The 22,786-nt window shown below is 38.0% G+C and overlaps 1 protein-coding gene across 1 annotated transcript in view; it reads left to right on the top strand.

The window, feature by feature from the left end:
- LOC149191618 (K(+) efflux antiporter 5-like) overlaps window positions 1–22,786 on the top strand; it is a 379,177-nt gene that overhangs the window by 77,581 nt on the left and 278,810 nt on the right. The window contains exons 8-12 of the mRNA XM_089406719.1: window positions 9,053–9,124; window positions 9,289–9,372; window positions 9,479–9,547; window positions 10,903–10,980; window positions 11,119–11,207. Coding sequence (XP_089262845.1) covers window positions 9,053–9,124; window positions 9,289–9,372; window positions 9,479–9,547; window positions 10,903–10,980; window positions 11,119–11,207 — 392 coding nt within the window. The remainder of the gene's footprint in view (window positions 1–9,052; window positions 9,125–9,288; window positions 9,373–9,478; window positions 9,548–10,902; window positions 10,981–11,118; window positions 11,208–22,786) is intronic.

Below are 22,786 nucleotides of genomic sequence, written 5' to 3'. Positions count from 1 at the left end.
TGCGACCCTGGAAAATGAAAATGTTGTGTGAAATATATATATATATATATGTAATAATTTTTACAAATAAGTTAATAATGCATTGTCAAGAAAAAAAGAATGAGACACATGAATGACATTTTAGAAGGAAAACCCAGTCTATATTAACTCTCATAGATGATTACATGATTCAAAATCCAAAATTATCCTTTATACATGAGGCTGTACATCCAAGATTCGAAAATCAGCCTTTATACATGAAGTTTTACATCCAAAATCAACCTTTATATGTGGCTATATGTGCTGAAAATGAAATAAAACATGAGCTAATGACAAGTACAATTACATATCTTATAATCCTCATCCTCATCTTCATTAACAAAAATAGAACAAGGTGCTTTTTTAGCAGAACTAGAGCGTGGATTGATTAGAGATAAATTAGTTTGTGGAGTGATTAGAGATAAAATTTAGTGGTAGATTAAATCTTTTTTGGCCATAAAAGGGCCCCACACCATTCTTGGGTGCTTGAGTGAGCTCGCAGAGGCAAGAAAGTTACGGAAACAGAGCATATTTGGGCTGAAACGCTGCTGAAACATTTCGGAGGCGTTTCCAAATCAGGAAACTCCACCTAGACATTTTGGCCGCATTTCGATTGCATTTTGACGATATTTTAGGCTGTTTCAGGTACAGGTACAACAACTTGGGGGCCGTTTCTTACAATATAGCCATAAACAAGTGATAAATACATCCACACATGCATGTAGTGAGACATTTTCACTAAGATAATTACAAATAATAAAATATTTCGCAACATATATTTTAAATGCTAGCGTTGATGGAATCATCAAATATAGATATTTGAAATAGTGAAATAGTAAACTTCTCTGAGGTCCAAATTTGGCATTGACATTAATGGCTGCAACTAATTGAGTTAACCCTGTAGGTTGCTCAAATATTTGGGGGTTTAGTTTTGACAACCTAGATTTAGGTTGAAGTAGGCTCTCCAAATCCTGGTTAATAAGAGGTATGACTCTTGCTTTTAGATACAATGTTTCCAACACCATTTTCAGGACATCTTATCTAAACAGGACTTCATACATTCCATCATTAGATCCACAGTTTAATATGGTTTAAAGGTTTGGGGACTGAGCTTCTTGGAGTTAGATTGGGTTTCATGGATAGATATCTATTGGGAGTATTAAATATCTATAGTCAGGTCTGTCTTTTGGGAGTTGTAGATATCTAGTGTCAAATTATTATTATTATTATTTTTTTCTCTGTGTATAGAGTTTCTTTGTTTGGCCTTAGATCGTGGGAGATCTCCCCTTTCAATTCAAGAGGAGGAGCCCCCCTCTCCCTCTTTCGACAGCAAGGCTTCGGGGATCTCCCACCCCTTTCAATTCAAGAGGAGGAGCCCCCCTCTCCCTCATTCGACAGCAAGGCTTCGGGGTATCGAGGCTTGTACTTGTTAAAATCTGAAAGTTCTATGCAGAAATTTAAATTTTTTTTGCAGAACTTGAAAGTTCTATGTAGAAAACTAAATGTACTTGTAGAAAATTGAATGTACTTTGCAAAAAATTGAATGGAACTGAATGTGCTTTGCAGAAAGTTGAATGTACTTTGTAGAACACTGAATGTACTATGTTGTTACAATTACTTAGAGTGCAGATTTCTTCTTCACAACTTTTTAGAACAACAATTGTTGATAGAACATAAACTTAAGGATCATATGAAGACAACCAAGCACAAATATGATACACTGAGAGTTAGGTCCAATGACCAGGGCAAAACCCGCAAGAGAAAAACCCAAATGATTCTTCTTCTATTAGATTTCTTCAATTGTTCAGCAGAGTGCACAGAAAGAACAAAAAATTGAATGTACTTTGCAGAAAATTGAATGTACTATGTTGTTGCAATTACTTAGAGTGCAGATTTCTTCTTCACAACTTTTCAGAACAACAATTGTAGATAGAACATAAACTTAAGGATCATATGAAGACAACCAAGCACAAATATGAGACACTGAGAGTTAGGTCCAATGACCAGGGCAAAACCCACAAGAGAAAAACCCAAATGATTCTTCTTCTATTAGATTTTTTCAATTGTTCAGCAGAGTGCACAGAAAGAACAGAAAATTGAATGTTCTTTGCAAAAAACTGAATGTACTATGTTGTTACAATTACTTAGAATGCAGATTTCTTCTTCACAACTTTTTAGAACAACAATTGTAGATAGAACATAAACTTAAGGATCATATGAAGACAACCAAGCACAAATATGAGACACCGAGAGTTAGGTCCAATGATTAGGGAAAAACCCACAAGGGGAAACCTAAATGATTCTACTTCTATTGTTCAGTAGAGTGCACACAGAGAGAGAGAGAGAATGGGAATGAATAAAGTCACCAATGTTTGATCAACTTGCAGCTGAAGTGCTCTTGCTCTTTGTTGGAAAATCTCCTCCTCTTGATTAGATCTTGTCCTACACACTTGCTCCAGCTCTTCCCTTGCTCTTACTCTTCACTTGCTCTCACACTTCTCTTGCACACACTCAACTCTAGCTCTCCTTCACAATGAACATGTTGCTCTCAACTCTCACTCTCTTGCTTAAATAGATGAGAAATGAGAGTTACAAAATGAATTCATTCCTTGAGCCAATAGTAGGATAATTGAATTCCATGAGAGAGGAGTTACTTGATGAGAATGGTAACTCATCCCAAGAACAAAGAGAGAGGTACACTTGTCTTGAGGAGTTACAATTCGAATTAGGGAGAGAGAGAGTATTTGGCGAGAATTACAAATCGAATTGAATGAGGGAGTTACATGTGCATTTAATGAGGAGTTACACTTTTGTCATACATTGAATTATTGAGGGAGAGTTACATTCTCTTAAGTGTGGAGTTACTATTTTATTCCAAGAGAGAGTTTCAATTTGCCAAGTAAAAGATTCTCAATTTAATTTACTTATTTCATGGGAGAACTTGTTTTTATTAATCCATTAAAGGTGAATGACTTTAGATTATTTTATAAATAATAGTATCATAATAATAATAATAATAATAATAATAATACTAGTAAGGATAAAAATATTAATTCTTGACTTGTATAATCTTGATTTTAAAGTGGATTCCGTATGTCGAGATCATCTTTGATCATCTAGACACGACTACCTATCACATGTCTGTAGGTACGTTACCTTTCCGCGCTTTGTATGGTTATGATGCTTTATCTTTTGCTGACATTGTCTTTGGAGACAGCTAGGCCACAAGGGCTAAAGTTTGGATTCAGGAGAGCCAAGACATTCTCAAGGCTCTCAAGGATAACTTACAGACAACACAAAACCAATAGAAATTGTATGCAGATAAGCATAGGGTTGAGAGACACTTTGAGGTGGGGGACCTAGTCTTTTTGCGCCTCCATCCCTATTGGCAGTCCATGCTGAAGCAAAAGGGGGCCGAGAAGCTACAACCATGATTTTATGGGCCTTTCTGAGTCACTAGGAGGGTCGGTGAGGTGGCCTACGAGTTAGAACTTTCACCGGGGATCCAAGTGCACAATGTCTTCCATGTGTCATGCCTTACTAAGGTACTGGTCCAGCAGGTGACAACAATTTTGGAGCTACCTGTTAGAAAATCAGAAAGGTAGAAAGATTTTCTTTATGTTGATAATTACTTGTGAGATTCTTATGTTCTTATTAACTTTTTTGTGTTTTTTTATTTTAGTTCATCAAACAATTACCAAAACAATAGCACGAAGATCAAAGACACCAAATGTAGGCGGACATCCAGGGCAAAACCCTATCTAGGTGAAAACCTAGTCAACAACTTGTTAGTTTTTGTAGCATCAGATGTGTTCTAGCCACAATATTTGGTGGAGAGGCTAGAATATATATATTCTCCAATACCTAGAAATCGTTTATGGAAATTCCACCTAGAGACGACTTAATTAGATTTATTAATGAGTTTTTAACAATGTTGCAGTAATCGTTATCGGGATAATATCGGCGAGGGAAAAAATCAGAAATAATCGTAAAGATCAAGAAATAATCGGGAAAAATTCGTAAATACAAAAATATTCATTTTTTTTCAATTTTTTTAATATCTAAAGCATCTACAACATAAAATAAATACATTGACACATAAATATGATAAAATAACTAATATATAAGATGTGTAATATCATTTCTAGTGCTACATCACACATAACAATGAATCATGTCTTGAATAGTCAGTCCTGACTCCTGAGTCCCAACTCAGCCTCAAAATATCAACAAAAAATATAATAATGTATCTCATATCATGAGTCATAATGTCATATACAATGAAATGAACCAAATAACTAATACCACTGATTTCCTCTGCCCCTCTTGCGAGAAAATGCAATAGCTTTCCCTCTAGATGTAGATGCCGGTGGAGTTGGCAGTGGACTCTGCTGTGCTCTAGAAGCTGAAGAACTAGGAGCTACAGGAGGTAGACCACGTCCTCTACTGGTGATAGGGGTAGCCTGGGTAGGTTGTGTCACCTCCTCCCCCTCATAAAAAAATCGGCCAAAAAAAGGGAAAAATAATCACGATAATTTCAAGTTATCGCGATTATTTCGCGATTTTTTGCGAAAAAAATAATTCACGTAATAATCGAGCGATAATATTGCCATTTTCAAAAAACCGCGATTTTTCGATATTATCGCGATTATATCGCGATTTTCGCAACACTGGTTTTTAGTATTTCCCAAGTCCAAACTTAGGAAATATGATTAATTAATCAAAATTAATTAAGTCATGGTGTGAATGTTCTAGAAACTCACACGGATCGACTGGGAAATAATCTGGGCCATTGATTATGTTTTATTCTTGGCCGTTGGTGCTCCAACAGAAGATTATAAGAAGCAGTGGATGGGTAGATGGAGAACACACCAGTGCAGTTACTCAGCTGCCTAGGCAGATCGATTTTCTCAGTGGCTGAAGTTCAACGGAGGAGATAGAGCCAAAGGGTGAGTTGCGGGAGAGAGAGAGAGTATCAATATTGGTCCGAGTAGTGCAGGATGAATTCAGGAAGTGACAAAGTGAGGAGAGATGCAGTCCACTAAAGCACTGCATAGAGGGTGATGCAGAGACACTAGCGTATGGGCAGAGGGTCCATCTTGGGGTCAGGGAGTTGTTTTGGAGAGTGAGAAATTTGTTACTAAATCTTTGTCATTTTTTTCCTCTGTTTTGTTGTCCGAATTGTTGTACTTGAATTACTGCAACAAAATTAATAAAGAAACCCTCATCTGCTACATAGATTTTCCCGCGTTAGGTTTTTCCGAAGACAATTGTCCAAAAATAACTGTGTCAATATCTTTATGTGTGCGCTAGAATTTCTCTAATTTTCCAACATTTATTTTTCTTCCGCAGTATTTGTTTTGTGAAGACTGTAATGTATATGTTTCAATATTTGTTGTAGGAAACTACAATTAGTTTGTTTAATTAATTTAACAAATAGAAGAAATATTATTAGTTGCTACAGTAGGATTTCAGGGTCCGGAATTTTCACACAACTCTTCTTTAATAATTTCATGAGATGATCCAAGACTCTTGACCTAGACACAAACTTCCTCCACACCAAGTCAACCCTTTCTTCCTATTGTAGATGATAACCCTTTCAACAATAACTTCGATCTAGCAGCAACAACTTGTAGCAACAAACACAATTTTGATCTAGTAGAGTTTCGACCCAGTAGTAGCCCAACAACAACTTTGACCCAACAGTTAGCCTAACAACGACTTCAACCCAACAATTAGACTTCGATCCAACAACAACACTTCGACCCTCCAGTAGTAGACCATAAAATCCACATGTGTGAGAGAGATGACCCAGAAACTTCGATCTTGATCTTTCTAGCACTTCTTCTTCTCTTCTTGGAATTTCACACTTTTTCAACCTCCTTCTTGGATATCGAACTTGTATGTGTGAGTGTTCGAAATGAATTTGAACTGCTTATATATATAGGCTTTTGGTGAGGTTGAATTACCCTATTTGAGGTCGACTTGGTGTGGAGGTGACAAATGACTTATTTGACTCAATAATAATTTTTTTTACATGATTCAAAAGCCCAAGAAGGGTCTCTTTAAATGGACAATGACTCTAATGACTCTAAATAAATCCTAGAAGTCCTCAATGGGGACTTTGACCTAAAACATGATGACCCAAGCATGAAACCCATGCTTTAATAAGTCATATTAATAATAATAAAAATTTCTTTTTCTTTCTTTTGATAATACATTTCATTATGACTCAAATACAATTTATGAAGACCGAACCTAGTTACATTCTTTAACACTACTTCCATTGGATGATGGTGGGCAACTAGTTTTAGAGCCTGAGGCCATCTTAGACAACAGGGAGAGGAAGTTGAGGAGCAAAGTCATCAGGGAATTTTGATCGGTGGAAGAACCTACCCGAGGAGGATGCCACTTGGAGGGTGAGCAAATTCTTCAGTATCAAACATTGCAGTTGCTTGGCGACAAACAACATTTTGGTGGGGAGGACTGTGATATTCCCACTTAGCAATATTGCTAAAATATCAATTTTGTCAAAATTTTGGATTACTACTTAGGAAAAGTGGGTTGTGGGACCCCACTTAAAGTTTTGTTAAAGTAAGGGCCCGACATAGGAGAAAAGAGGAAATCAAATGGTTAGTGGATGGTGGGGGCCAACCCCAAGGAAGCAATACGCACCCCTCTTGGTAGTGCGCACTCTTGGAGGGCAAGAGAGTGGGAAAATCTAAGGGTGGGCCCCACATGGGGAAATTGGAGGCACAATGACAATATAGGAGGGAGCGCTTATTTTGGGCAATCTTTGATCATCAGAACATTCACCCTTGACTAGCATGCTTGAGTTGAGAGCCAAGTTTGCATGCGCTGTTGAGCACACGAGATTTTCAAGTGAGAATCTCACCTACCTACGGTGGAGTTTGAGTGCTAGCCCAAGGAAGTGTCTTGCATCATTTCAGATTTGACCAGGGAGCTTGCCAAGTGAATTTGTGGAGTTGGAAAGCAGGCGACATGCAGAAGAGGAATACACTACCTTTGGAGGAGTTGGTTGTGGAGTTGGGAATTTGTTGGGATTTTAGGGACAACCTAGGACCATCAATTGCTGAAGATTTGGAGTGATTTCAGGGCTCCAATTTGTGGGAGATTGCAGAGCCAACACAACTCGTACGAGGGATTACATGGGCCTGTGTAGTGGTACTCTCGTGCCGCACATGGGAGCTTGAAGGAAGAAGGATTGAGGATGTAGCTTGTAGGGTAATTTCGGAGGGGCATTTGCTGAGTATTGCAGCCATTTTGGGGACCTTAAATAGGGATATTTACAGGTGGGTCGAAATACCCAACAACTGGAGGAGTGAGGGGAAATTGGGCCGAAATTTTGGGATCAACATTTGGCCAAACCCTTTCTGGGTTTTGGTTGGTTATTGGTGAAGAGATTGGGGCTAATTTCCCAAAATTTTCTGAGCACCGAAAGAGGGTCAAATCAGCCATTCTTCACAATCAACAATTCAGTTTTCTAGGGGATCAACGCAGACCTATAGAGGGGACAACGATCCTGCAGTTGGGGCAGTTGATTTCATCACTTGGGCTTCGCTAGCTTGCCTTGGGCAAGCCCGGGTGCACACTTTACAAACTTCTATTGTACCCCATACATTTATAATAAAATGGCTTAGACCAACGCAATATTTGGCTTATTTCATGTTGTCTAATTTGTGTGGAATTTTTGTGGGTATTTTTGCTATGCATGCTTTGTTTATCATTGTAAAATTTCCTTAGGGATATTACAATTGGTTTATTAATAGGAATTAATTGAGAAAAGTAAGAATTTTCTAGAAATTCACACAGATTGACGTAGAGATGATCTCAACCATTGATTAAGTTTTAATTGTGGCTGTTGAAGTCTCAACTAGAGATTATAAGAAGAGATCGATGGGTAGATGGAGAACACACCAGTGCAGATACTTAGTGATCAAGGCAATTCGATTTTCCAGTAGCAGGCGATTCAACTGTGAGATCGAGCCGGTGACCGAATAACAAGTAGCAGAGTAGAAGATTTACGAAGGAGTTTCTAGTTCCAAAGAGGCAGTGAGAAGAGGTCGAGTTTATTCTCCAGGAGGTTGCTCAAGGACTGCGCAGTACCTCAAGAGGGGCAGTTTGATTCAGCAAGAAGAGAAGTCGATTCAGCTTGCAGTGGGGGGGGGGGGGGAATTCCCAAGAGGCTGGGAGAATCACTTCCATATGTAGCAACGGGCATGACATCATCATCAGAGGCAGTTTCCAACTAGTGCAAGTTGGGCTGCACAAAGGTCGCTGCAGAAGGGTCTGCCTAAGGGTTTGGAGAGCCAATTCCGAGGCTCAGTTTGTTGTGGGATTGCTTGGAGAGGAGGGTAAAATTCCCTCAGTGATTTTGTGAGTATTTCTCTCAGATATAAATGCCAGATTGACATCCATTTTATTTTACTCAGAGTTGCTGCTACATAATAATAATAAAACCCTCAATTGCTGCACCGATTTTTCCACATTGGGTTTTTCCGGGACCCGGGTACAGTTGTCCAAAGATAACCGTGTCATTTTTATGTTTGTGCTAGGATTTCTCTGTTTCCAATGCTTTTATTTTTTCTGCAGTTTTTATGGTAAAAATTGCAGTTGTGAATTATTCGTTGTTTTCCGTAGCAAATAAACTGCATAATTAATTTACAGTTAGAAGAATAATTTCCAATTGCTGCAATAGTTATAAAATTTTCACACGATTGGGTGTGAATAATGTGTTTTACTGAAATTTGGTTTGATAGTTGTATATTTTCCTTGATACGGGATCATGTCACATTTTCAAAGATGCATTTCATACTATCAACAAAGAGATGACATTACTGTTACTTTTAGATAATTTCTTTGAGGAATATTGAAGAAATTTAGAAACATTCAATTCCCTACAAGATGCAGGCAGTTCCTTTGTCCTTATGCTAAACACCATGTAATGATTTCCCATGTATTATGATATGGCTATGATATTGGACTGATTTGGGATTTTCTGTTACTTATTCAGGTGGAGACCGTTGCCCAATTTGGTGTTGTCTTCCTTCTTTTTGCCCTAGGTCTAGAATTTTCTTCAAAAAAGGTATAATGCTATGTGTGCCTGCTAAACTATAAATCTCTTTTATGTATATTATTTCGATGCAGTGTACATAAGGGTCAATGGTTCTGGCATGTAAATTTGGAGTGGAACGAATTCTCTTTATAAACAAACGGATTTAATCCAGTGAATATAAAATTTTAATGCAGCTTCGAGTTGTTGGATCCGTTGCTGTTTTGGGAGGTCTGCTTCAAATCTTGCTTTTCATGTGTTTCTGTGGCATTACTGCCTTGGTATCGCATCTGTTCAATCCATTTCATTTATCTTCATTGGTTCTTTATGTGAATGTTGTCTCCTTTTATTACTTGATCCTTTCTAACAAATGGTTGTCAATTGCAGCTATGTGGGGCAAAATCTTCAGAAGGTGTCTTTGTGGGTGCTTTCCTGTCAATGTCATCAACGGCAGTGGTAATGTCCAGTATCGCTGGGAGTAATCATTAACCTAATTGAGACAATTTTACTGCAGAGTGTTTTGAGTATATTTAGAGACAAGCAGATGATACATAACTACTTTCATAGATCAGAACGGTGCAATTTTTTTAATATGTTTTAAGTATTTAGTTTCTTTTCAAATGAACTTTTTAAAATTTATTAGGATATGAAATTACATAGTACAGGATCTATAATAAACTTGATGTAATATTTAATTTGGTAGATGTATCCATATAGTGCGATAGATTTTTGCTTAAAATCTCATTACCAAAATGTTGATCTTGAGGTTTTGGACATTGGATTTAAAGCTCTGGCCTTCATTCATATAAAATTTAGCATATAGCTTGAGGGATCTTTTCTGGCTTATCCTCCCCTAAAGGCTGAAGCTGTCCTATTGAAAATAGTCCTTGTGAGCAAGGGATTATGAGGGACTCCCATTTGACTGGTTCAATTAGTCAAATCTTGGTTTGAAAATTTTCCTTATTCTTGATTAATGAATGCCTTGAGTAGGGAAGATTATTCTCATTTGTCTTTATGTCAATAGGCTGTAAAATTTTGTTTTTAATTTTTATTTTATTAGGCCATCTTGAATTCAATAATAATATTGGAAGTTAAAATGAAGGAGATAATTCCAATCTCTCTCCGTACAATGTTTTTTGCGCTTGACATGTAATTTATTTTTTGTTGTATTACTAGCTTTTTTGTCCTTTCACAAACTTCCATTGTTGTTGCCGTGATGGAATCACCAAATGGAGCTGTGGTTTATAATCCTTTTTCTTGCATTACTTCATAATGATTGGCAATTCGATTTCCAAATCAATACAACTATTATGTTGTGACCTGTAAGTGATTACGTTACCTGTATAAGGGAAATTGTCTTTGACTCTTATGTGCTATTTGAATGCCACCAAAATCACATAAAATTGATCTGTACATTGCGGAAAAATACATGCCATTTTCATTTGATGCACCTGTATCAGTCAATCTTTAAATGACCCATAGTCATAGATTTTGAATCCCGACATAATGAAGCATGTGAGATTTATATTAGATGTTATATGTAATGCAAAATGAACTTTTGAATTGTCTCAATATTATTAATGTGGTCACTTGTTGCTTATCGACTTCCTAATCAATAAACCCAATAGCAACTTGTAAAATGCATGATAATCCTGCCAATGGAATGTCTTTCTTGGCTCCCATAGTGTGAGGTTGGAAGTATTTTTGGCATGTTGTTTACTAAGGTAGCATGTTACTTTTAGAAGCTATTGCATGATTGATCTTGGTATGCATTTAAATCATGGGAGGTTTCTCTATTGTTGTTTATTCAGGTTTTGAAGTTTTTAATGGAACGAAATAGTGTCAACGCCCTTCATGGCCAAGTCACAGTTGGAACGCTTATTCTGCAGGTGTGTGATACAGAGGGTTGTGCTGAAATGTGTTATCTCAATTTGAATTTTACTTGGATAGTCTGTTTGTAATACACTTAACAGGATATATATATATATGTTGCATTTTGAATTTTATTGTTTTTATTATCTTCCCAGGACTGTGCTGTTGGGTTACTATTTGCATTGCTACCTGTTTTGGGTGGAAGCAGTGGACTTTTGCAAGGGATAATGTCAATGATGAAATCGTATGTATCATCCTTTATATGCAATTGCTTTCTTAGCCATTGGAAGGTGTTTACTAGTCTATTTTTGCTTATTTCTTAGCACTTATCAAAATTGGTTATCTCATTTACCTCATTATGATTTCCCTGGATTTCAAGAATATAAGATTGTTATATTGGTTGATGCATAGGTACCAATACATCCAAGAGTAGGAGAAGATAGGTTAGATTCCAGTAAATATCTTATTTTATTTGAATGTTGAGCTGGGTGTTGTGTCTAACTTTAACCTCCAATTACTATTGTTGTTAGTGAGGTTGCAAATGTCTTCGATTTCTCCTGATATTTCCAGTACTTTTCCAAGTTTTTCAGGTTGCTGATTTTGTTGAGGTTTTCTACGTTCATTATGTCCAACTGTATGCTTGCCCATGCTTTCTGATATTTCCAATAAATTTCATTTTGGACCTTTGAGGATATATTCCCTGAAATGATATTTGCAACATTAGAACTTGCTACTAAATCACTGTGTTAAGGTAGAGTTACAGGAGGTCTCTTGTTTATTAAAATGATGTTAATAGCCAGAATGTGGATTGTGAAAAAAATTATCAAAATTAATTCTCTTAGTGAAGCAGTTACAGAAAGTAGAGCGAGGAAAATGCCATCTACAAGCATGGCGCATTTGTTTAGTGTTAATCTAATCACTTTTTCGTGGTTGGATCACTATCCTTGTTTGCCATGGGCCTAAAATATAATTGTATAGAATAGATAAACTATAAAGTTATTAGACTTTCGTAGCAAAGGAATGTTATCCACCTAGGGAATGTGCTTATTTCTGAACACTGATTGAATCTGGATGCATTTGGAAGTGGTAGTGAGTTGGTAGGTTATATGTTGCAAGTAAGATACCCCTTAGCGCTTCTCTCTTGAAGTGTGCCACTAGAAGGGAGCATTCAAGGTCCAAGGAGCACACTTCCTGAACTTTTGGGAGCAAAATTTGAGTGTGTGCTCCCTTTCCCAAAAAGTCACTCCCTACCTCTGTGGGTAGCATTTGAAGAGTGATACTTCCTCAACACTCCTTGGGGCACTCCCAGGGAGTTCTTGGGAGCTTAAAAATCACTCCTTGATCAAACCTGTGTGTTAAGGTGAATTGGTTTTTTCCCTGCCCATGGGAAATCAAGACAAGGTTCCAAAAGGATGATTTAGGCATGGCTATGGCTCCTTGGTGGATTAAAACATACATTCACTCCATTTGATTTCATTTTATTTCTCATTTCACTTATTTGTCGTTTTGCTAGGGTTTTGAGTGGGCTGCTTGCTAGTTGTTGAGGAGTAGGTTTGTGAGATCTTGGAAGGGATATTGAAGGCTGCCATAGTTATATTAAACCACCATTTGGGAGATGAAGAGGTAGGCTTTAAAGCCCATTCTTGTTTGTTTCTATCTTTTTCCCATGTGTTGTAAACTACTATATTTGCTATGTTGAATAGTTAATGTTCTCTAATCCTACTCTTTCCCATTTTTCATTTTCTGTCATTCTATTGCAAGTATCAAGTTGTCTCAAGATTCAAGAATCAAGATGGGCATGTGGTTTATCTTTTTGGTTCAATTTTTGATTATGATGGTAGTGTTGGTAAATCGATATACGCGCGATGATGAAGAATTAGAAGTAGGTGGTGGTATATGCTATGGAGAAGAAGAAATGGATGGGGACGATGATCATGAAATTGATAGTGATGATGGACAGAAACAGAGGGAGATTTCAACATCTTTATGGAAGTATGCAACAAAGGTTGGGGGTGGGAAAGGGGGTGAAACCGCAAAATGTATATGCTCCCATTGTAATAAAACTTGCACATGTTCATATACCCATGTGAGAAAGTGTCTATGTGGGATTATGCCATGGGATGAAGGTGATGTTGAAGAATCAAGGGCAGTTATGTATAGTAGGATTCTTCTAGACTTGATAACAATTTGTGAAGCACTTTTACAATTTATCTTTGATCTTCTTCTTCTTATTATTAGTGTGTGTGTTTACTTCATCAAACTGCTACCAAAACACAAGAAACAAGAACACAAGATGTTGGCTCTCTGCCAGGGCCAAAACCTCTCTCTCTTAGAGAGGAAAACCCTTTTGTAAGTTTCTCTTATTGAAGCTTCTATTGATCAATGCCAAACTCTAGATCCTAGACAAGAATTTCCTCCAAGCACAAGTCAATTCCTTCCTTCGGTACTTCGTTCCCCGACACTTTTTCCTCCTTCGGCACTTCGTTCCCCGACACTTTTTCCTCCTTCGGCACTTCGTTCTTCTTACAACTTTTTGGTAGTCCTTGTTGTACTTGTCCTAGAAGAGACACTTATTCTTGGTATCTAGTGAGGCCCTTCACTAAAGATAATTTCTTCCTTCTTCTTGACCAACAGAGCTCATTCTTCATTGCATAGGTGCAGATTTGATATGACAGTCCTGCAGCCCTAAATTCTCGCATGTGTGGGAGGTTTTGTGGTGTATTTGGTTCCTTTTTCCTTCGTATGAGAGAGTCTCTTCTTCGCTCTAGTGGGAGGCCTTATAGGCCTAAGTTTCAAGCCCAAAACAATGAGAAGTATGAGACTCTTGTATTTCTGCTGTTATGACCACATTTATCCCTCCTTTTCTCGCACGTGGGACTGTGTTTTGCCCTAGAAACAGTACTCCAACCTTTGCTACACTAGAGGCTCCTTATCTTCGTCCTATTTCATTCTTATCTCGGTGCCTTGGCTTTGTTGATTTCAAAGATGCTTGCTTATCGTTATGAGGGAGTGGACAACCTCTATATATAGAGGATTGTCCCTCCTTTAGGCTGACTTGAGGCCGACTTTATGTCTTTAGGTCGACTTGGAGATTCTTCATCATTTTTGCTCCTTGGATGATGTCATTGTATGGAGAGGACTTGACTTTGCTTGGAGATATTTCCTTTGACTCTTATACAAGTTTATACATAGTGTAACACGCCCTTAAGTGTTTTCAATAAATACATCGACTCTTTGAATTCCTAGAAGCACTTAAATATGTGCTTGACCTACTTCAAGGAGCAAGAAACTCATTGATAAATATAACAAAAATAATATTTATTTTCTCGAGTAAATACAAATATCAAAAGTACATTTATGAAGACCTAACCTAGTTAGACTTTCTTCAACACTCCCTCTTAACTAGGGAGGTATTCATAAATCATTACAAGGTGTTTGGCTATTTTTCAATCCTGATGAATTCACATAAGAGAAACGGAATTGGCAATCCATCTGTTATAGCATCATAGTAACCAACATTGTCCATAGCAATGCCTTGACTAACAAACTCTATCTCTCATTAGATCAAAGCACAATGTTGACGAGACCAATGACTTATAGACACCTTAGTCATTGTCTCTCAAGGTACATACCCACCCGGGTGTTCACAGAGTATGACCTTCTAGGACTATTCTTGTCTTGGGTTCCCAGCCCTCAAAGAATATTGGTCCTCTTGCCTACTCTTGTCTTGGATGCCCTATACATCCTCAAAGAGTATTAAATGCCAGATGATTACCCAATCCTCCAATTTTTTCTTCCCAAGTGAAGACAAGAATGTTGTGTCTATCTCTTCCTCTCAATTGGGGAAGATATGCCCAACTATCCGCTGACAAGGTACTTGTCCAAGTTCCTTTGTAATTTGGAACTTGTTATAACTCCCTCTTAGCTAGGGACTTATCCATTCATCAGGAACTTCTTCTTCATGGGTCCTTCAACTACTTGATCTCCTTCTTTGATGTCATGAATTCTTTGTTCTAACTTCTTCTTGGTAGGGCACCGACCATCGATCACTTTCCTTCTTGGCTTGTCATGTCATTGCTTCTTCGTGGAAAGTGTCCTTCTAGATGTGTGTCAAGTTCTTTCATCATCTGGCTACTCCTTTGTCATTTGTCTATGCTTTTAGAATACTTATCACATAAATTCTTAGTTGTACTTGCTTGTTTCCATGCTTCGATTTGGTAGCCCTTCATGACTTCATCCTGACTTGCTTCAACATTAGATAGTTCTTTTGTTGGATGGCCTCTTCATCATGACATCTTCGTAGAGTTGAATCAACTATCTGCACCTTAATATCTCCAAGGCCTTCATAGGTGTCAAGGGTCCTTTGATCTTTTTCTTCCTTTGTTAGAGTTGTCATGCCTTCTTTCGGGAGATGTCTTTAATGGATCTTGTCGGATAGTGATTCCTTATGACCATGGTGTTCTTCACATGCTTGATCTCTTTCTTCATTTGCTTCTTCTTGAGTTGTTTAGATAACAACCTTATACTTCCCCATGAGAGCACTTTCTTCTTTTCCTACTTACTTGAACTAGTCAACATTTCTTCTTCACATGTCTTTTAGTTAGCAATCTTGTACTCCTTAGGAGAGTATTTTCTTCTTCACTTGCTTCATGGAGTAGTTAACAACCTTATGCTCCTTATGTGAGCACTTCTCTTGTTGACTTGTACATGCTCTTAAATATGTCTTCGATGAAAGAGATCTTTTTGTACTTGATCATGTCTTAGATCTATTCCCATGACTTTAATAATATATAAGATGACATGACTTTACCTTCTAGAATTTAGTGCATGCATACCTCATCTTGATTCTGCTTTGATCATCTCGACTTCATTTGATGGTCCTTCTTGATTGATATAGCCCTTCTTTACTTCATCCATTCTTGCCTGCACATCATTCTTCCTTGTATTCCATGAATGGAATTCTTGTTGACACATTTGCTTTTATTTATGAACCTTCTTTTGAAGATTCTTGTGATAGGATCTTGTAGATCCTCATCCTGCATATGTCTTTTTTTTGATGATGGTGGCCTTCTAGGATTTACAATCATGATCACTTATTCTTTTATCATGGATGAGGTCTTATAATAGGTATGCTCCTTCTATATGAATATCTTGAGATATATGTACATTATGCTCCTATATTCTAGAAGATATTTCTAACCATACATTTTGTTCTATTTCTAAATGCTCCCTCTACATGAGTATTTTGAACTCTATGTACATCATGCTTCTAGATTCTAGAAGATGTTTCTAGCCATGAATTTTTATTCTATTCCTACATGCTCTTATACTACTCAAAACTTTGAAAGAAGAATTTATGTAAAGAAGTAGACTTAGTCATAGTAGAGATCTGGAGGATCTTCCTTCTTTTGCGTCTTTTCTTCTCCTTTCACTAGTGTTCCACGAGGACGCATCCCCCAGGGTCGGGTGTGTGCACCCCACGCACCTGGGACGGGGGGACGTCTGGGGAAACGTTTCTCCACGTCCCCCTTCTGGGGAGACGTGGGGAGACGCAGGGGGGACGTTTCCCCAGTGTGGGGGACGCGACTCCCCAAAACGGGGACACCTGGGCACCCCCCTCAAAATGGGCCATGTGTCTCCCGTTAAATTTGCTTGTAAACAATGATTTATGACAGGGTAAACCTAGTATTTGACCATATTTCCCTCTTAATGCTATACAATTCATGGTAATTTTAAATTCTTAAAGTAAAAGTGACATTCTCCTTTATCTTTCATTTTCATCCTTTTACTTAAATTTTTAACATTACCATGAAATGACTCAAGATGTTTGAGAGTCTCGTTGGATTTCATATGGAGAAAGTAGAATTTTAGATTTCACTCAAAATCCAGCAGACTTAACAGTTTTTCAGGAATTCAGGCTTCGATGGATTCCAATGTTTCCATTGCATTTTGTCATGTACAAGGGTATGGAATTAGTATTTAATCAAGCGCACCAAGCCCTCTGTGTACTTTAGAGTGACTTTTAGACTCATAACTCCACTGTTTTTGAGTTTTAGTTATATCAATTTACTATTCCAATCTTTAGATTTCAGTATCTATTATAGTCTATTTTGCTTAGTACTAATTAGATTCTAGAATGATGAATGATGAATTTTAATTTTAAATCAATTTAGAATCTAGAATGATGAATGATGAATTTAATTTTTAAATCAATGTAGATTCTAGAATGGTGAATAATGAATAATGAATATGGATTGGAGTATTTCATTATTGAATCTCGTGGTCTATGAATGAATCATGTAGTATTAGTAAGGATGATGAGTATGGATCAATGTATTTCATTATTTAATGCAGTTATGTATGTATGTATCAATGTATTTATGCTTCCATTATTGAATAAGAATTTGAAATATATATATATATATATATATATTAAAAAGGAAAAAATATATATATACCCTGACGCCCCACTGTCCCCCCTAAATTTCCCTAAATTTGAGGGGACTCCCACACGTCTCCCTTGTGTGTCTCCCCATCCCAGAGTCTTGGTGGAGCTTTGTCTTTCACCTCTCGAGTCATGTGAGCTTCTTCCCTTTTTCTTTTGTTGTTGTTGTTGTCCTTCTTAAGTTTTGGACAATTCCTTTTGTAGTGTCCATATTCTTGGCACCCAAAGCATTGGATTTTGGACATATTTCTATTATTTTTTCTTCGTGGACCAAATTTGCCAAATTTTCCCCTTTTCTTGGCCATGATTGCAAATGCTTGCTCCTTTGATCCCACATCCTCTTTTGATTTGAGTCTAGTTTCCTCTATCTTGCATAGAGACCATAATTAACTTAGTGGGGTAGCTTCCTTCTTGGCATATATGCTTGATGTGAAGTTGCCCTAATCCTTAGGTAGAGCATTGATTACTACGGTTGTCATTTTTCTGTCAGACATGACTTCTCCCAGCTCTTGATGTTGATCCCTCATCTCAGAGATCTTCAAGAAATATGGAGCTATTCCTTCCTTTGATATATTATCTTATACAAATCATTTCGAAGAGATATCACTTCTCCAACTGTGCTTACCGAGAATAGCTCTATTAGCTTGTCATAGATTTCTTTTGAAGTTTCAAGTTTGGAGACATAAGGAATGAGAGAGTCTTTGCTGGATTCTATTGGAATCCTTTGAGCTCTTGTCTCATCCTTATTGTACTTGGCTAAGGCTTGGGTTTGTTCCTTAGTAGGGATAGTGATATTCCCTTTGATGTGTTCTAGAAGTTCATTCTCTTTGAGAAGTAAATTAGTTGTCTTCTTCCATGCAAGGAAGTTAGTGGTCCTAACCAATTTATTGCTTTCCTTGCAAAAAGACATTGACGTATAATCAGAAGGGGATATATACTTGATAGAGTTTGAGATGTAGTGGACTTGCTTTCTTCTTGAAGACTTGATGACTTGCCTTCCTTAGATCTTGATGTTCTTCAAGTTGCTTTCTTGAAATGGACTTGTTTGATTGCTTGATGACTTGTGCTTGTAGTGCTTTTCCTTTTGAAGATGGTGTGGCTTGATGTAGGTCCCTCCTTGATTTGCTCTTCTTGTAGGTGCCTTTATACAAAAGGCTTCTCCTCTTGCTTTGTAGTCTTCTTGTAGTCCTTTCATGTCCTTGATGTGATTGAGACTTCTTGGCTTGATACTTCAACTTTGTAGATGTCCTTCCTTGATGAGTGTTCTCGAGATGCCCTTTACTTGATGTGTCACCTAACCTCTGATCCCATGTTGAAGAATCAAGGGCGGTTATGTATAGTAGGATTTTTCTGGACTTGATAACAATTTGTGAAGAACTTTTACAATTTATCTTTGATCTTCTTCTTTTTATTATTAGTGTGTGTTTTTACTTCATCAAAATACTACCAAAACACAAGAAACAAGAACACAAGATTTTGGCTCTCTTCCAAGGCCAAAACCTCTCTCTCTTAGAGAGGAAAACCCTTTTGTAAGTTTCTCTTATTGAAGCTTCTATTGATCAATGCCAAACCCTAGACCCTAGACAAGAATGTCCTCCAAGCACAAGTCAAGTCCTTCCTTTCTGCACTTCGTTCCCTGACACTTTTTCCTCCGACACTTCGTTCTTCTTAAAACTTGTTGGTAGTCCTTATTGTACTTGCCCTAGAAGAGACACTTATTCTTGGTCTCTAATGAGGCCCTTCACTAAAGATAATTTCTTCCTTCTTGACCAACCGAGCTCATTCTTCAATGCGTAGGTGCAGACTTGATATGACAGTCTTGTAGCGCTAAATTCTCGCATGTGTGGGAGGTTTCGTGGTGTATTTGGTTCCTTTCTCCTTCGTATGAGAGAGTCCCTTCTTCGTTTTAGTGGGAGACCTTATAGGCCTAAGTTTCAAGCCCAAACAATGAGAAGTATGAGATTGTTGTATTGTTGCTGTTATGACCACAACAATCCCTCCTTTTCTCGCACGTGTGACTGCGTTTTTCCCTAGAAACAGTCCTCCAACCTTCGCTTAGACTTCTTCCTCCTTCGCTGCACTAGAGGCTCCTTATCTTCCTCCTATTTCACTCTTATCTCGGCTCCTTGTCTTTGCTGATTTCAGAGCTTGTCGTTATGAGGGAGTGGACAACCTCTATATATATAGAGGATTGCCCCTCCTTTAGGCTGACTTGAGGCCAACTTGGAGATTCTTCATCATTTTTGCTCCTTCGATGATCTCGTTGTATGGAGAGGACTTGACTTTGCTTGGAGAAATTTTCTTTGACTCTTATACAAGTTTATACATAGTGTAACATGTCCTTAAGGGTCTTCAATAAATACATTGACTCTTTAAATTCCTAGAAGCACTTAAATATGTGCTTAACCTACTTCAATGAGAAAGAAACTCATTGATAAATTAACAAACATAATATTTCTTTTCTTGAATAAATACAAATATCAAAAGTACATTTATGAAGACCTAACCTAGTTACACTTTCTTCAACATGTGAGCCTACAAGAGTAAAAAATTATGAGCAAATGTTAGTGAAGTGTAATGTCCCAAATGAGAAAAATTTGGAACAAACCCTTCAAGTCAAATTATCAAGCATTTAATAGAAAATTGCCATGAAAAACCCAAACACTAGAAAATTGATTGAAACAATAAACCCACAAATTGCACAAAAATCTCACTAAAAGATCACAACATGAGGAACAATGAGAAATGCAACATCAAAATCCAGCTTTGTTATATATAGATATATGCCAATACAATAGCTGGGACTGACCCTCCGGTCTTCAGACTGAAACAGGAAAACAATCACTATAGTTGTTGATTCTGAATGAATTGACCGAGGGGATATGGGTGCTCGCACAATCCCTCTAAATCAACCAAGGGTTTCCGTCCGGGGGCTACTGCTGGAGTAGAGAACCAGGTTCTCAACCTCTCATACAAGAAACAATACCAAATCCAAGATGTCTCCAAATGAACTTCTCGTCCTCTTTTATAGATCTCATGGATAGATCTCCAAGTCTCTAGAAGCATTTTTTTATTATTATTATTCTAGAAGCTCCTCCATTTGACTTTATCAAGTGACCTTTTAATTTTATTTTATTTCACTTAAGTCACTTTTGGCCCCTCTTTCTCGAATTAATTATTTTTTGTTAATTAATCACTAATTAAAGTCCTTTTTAACTAAGGAAAATGGAAAATCGCCCACCATACTCCCTTTGGCCATTGGAAGTCTCTTCTCAACATCCCATCTTGTAGATCTTCTCGTTATGGTTCCAACGAGCTATTACACTAAGGTGCTCTGTCAATTAATCTCCCCGGAATGCCACCTTGAGCATAATTAATAAAGTTATGCCCAATAATAACGTTGATTTTTGAAAGTTGTCGAAATGCGATGGAACGAAAGGCAAACTATGTGGATGATGGAATATGCCAAGCGAATTCCATCAAATCCCATAAAAACTCCTCAAAACTCCATCGTAACCCTGATGAATATAAACCTGCTCCAATGACCTTGTTGATTTCTGGTAGCATCGGATGAGCTCTAAGTCTCAAATTTTGGAGGGAGGCTTGGGCACATGTATTCCAAAGAACCAAGAAAGTGTTTTGGGAAATTTCACCCATAAATAGTTTTATTAAAATAATTAATTATTTTTAATGGGACCCTGAGTCTAAACTTAGGAAAATAAAGTAATTAAAGGGTATTAATATAAACTGTGGGTGTAACTTCTAGAAGAAGATGAGGATCAAGCAGAAATGATCTTAGCCATTGATTAGCTTCTAATCCGGGTCGTTGAATGTCAATGAAGAGATTATTTAAGGAGGCTTGAGGATCACTTGGAAAGACGCATAGAGGGAGATCAAGAAGATCGAATTTCTCAGAGAGGGCAGCGCAATAGTTGCTAGAGGAGTGATCGAAGAGATCTTTTGCAGTGAGGGGCAGAGATAGTACTAGAAAGAAGGAAGTTTTCCTGGGCCAGAGAGTACGAGGTAGGGAGGGCAGAATGATGTCTAGAGAGAGGCAGACGCTGGCCTACGCAAAGCTGACGCAGTGGCAATGCAGGCCTTAGAGGGAGATCGAATTCCTACTGAGGAATTTGAGTTTCAAAAGTCGGAAGCCGGGGTGTGAGACCAGGAGGCAGGGATTTGGATTTTCCAGCCAACAGAGGGTTCAGAGAAGGAGCAATGTGATATCCAACAAGGGTGACGTAGGAACTGCGTGGGGCTTACGTAGTTCTACGCAAAGGATACACCAAGGGTACTCAGAGGCTCTAGTTTAGCTTGATCAGAGTCAGATTCTCCTAGTGACAGGGTGAGAGCATTTCACCATTCGTTTTTTCTTGTTTCTCTCTGTATCGGATTGCTATTTGAGCATCCAAGGAATTGTACTCAAATTTACTACTGCATAATAATAAAACCCTCAAATTCGCTGCACCGGTTTTCTCGCGTTGGATTTTTCCGGGGACATTTGTCCAAAAAGTAATGTGTCCTTTGTGTTGTATCTTTCTCTATTGTTCTGTTCTTGTTTTGGGCATATTATTTAATTGGTGTAGGCTGTAGTGTATTAGCTTCGATATTTGATGTAGAAAGTAGTAAATAATTTGTTTCGACAATTAACAAATAGGAGAAGTTTAATTAGTTGCTGCAGTAGGGATTCTGGTTTACAGAATTTTCACATGGTATTAGAGGGAGTGCGGGTGAAGCGAGAAGAATAGTGCCAAAGATACCAATGCTGAGCAAGAAAGGAGGTCGAAAAAGCTGAAGGAGGCAGTAGTTCGAAACCCCAGAGGGTTTGCACAGTCCTAGCCAGAGGGTAAAATTTCGAGGCAGTCTCTCTCTGAATGAGTCAACAGAGGGAAGGGCTTCCATATCAAGATCTTGCAGTCGCAGAGGGAGCATCGTTGAAGCCTCAGCATGAGGAAGAGCTGGTGGGACGCAGTTTTTCTGTAGGCCATTTTGTTGGGTAGAAAACGCTAGTAGAGATGAGAAGCATGATTTGAAGGCTGCACCTGCGAAGATTGAGGAGGAGTTCGCCATGACAGCCGAGATACCTCCAGGAGGGAGGTGGGCTGATTTGGAGCTCTAGTTCGAAAGAGCTACAGATGGGCAGTATCCTTGAGGAGCCCACCTGTTGAATCAATTCCTTGCTACGAGAGCCCAAATCAGAAGTAGCAAGATGGACTAGTGTCAGATGGTGCGAGGAGTGTTGAAGAGACAGTTGCAGTGGCTAGGAGCGCCATAGATTGAGCAACACAGAGCAGAGTTGGTAGCAATGCAGATGGCACAGAGTAGAGGTCAGTAGCAGTGCAAAAGATTCAGAGGGTCAGCGCAGAGACTAGCAGTAG

This window comes from Pinus tabuliformis, chromosome 2_2 (genome assembly GCF_031772625.1).
Source record: "Pinus tabuliformis cultivar Carrire ecotype Pingquan chromosome 2_2, CPIR1, whole genome shotgun sequence".
Classification (NCBI taxonomy): Eukaryota; Viridiplantae; Streptophyta; class Pinopsida; order Pinales; family Pinaceae; genus Pinus; species Pinus tabuliformis.
Note: the sequence above shows the minus strand (reverse complement) of the source record. Positions and strands in the feature narration are given on the sequence as shown.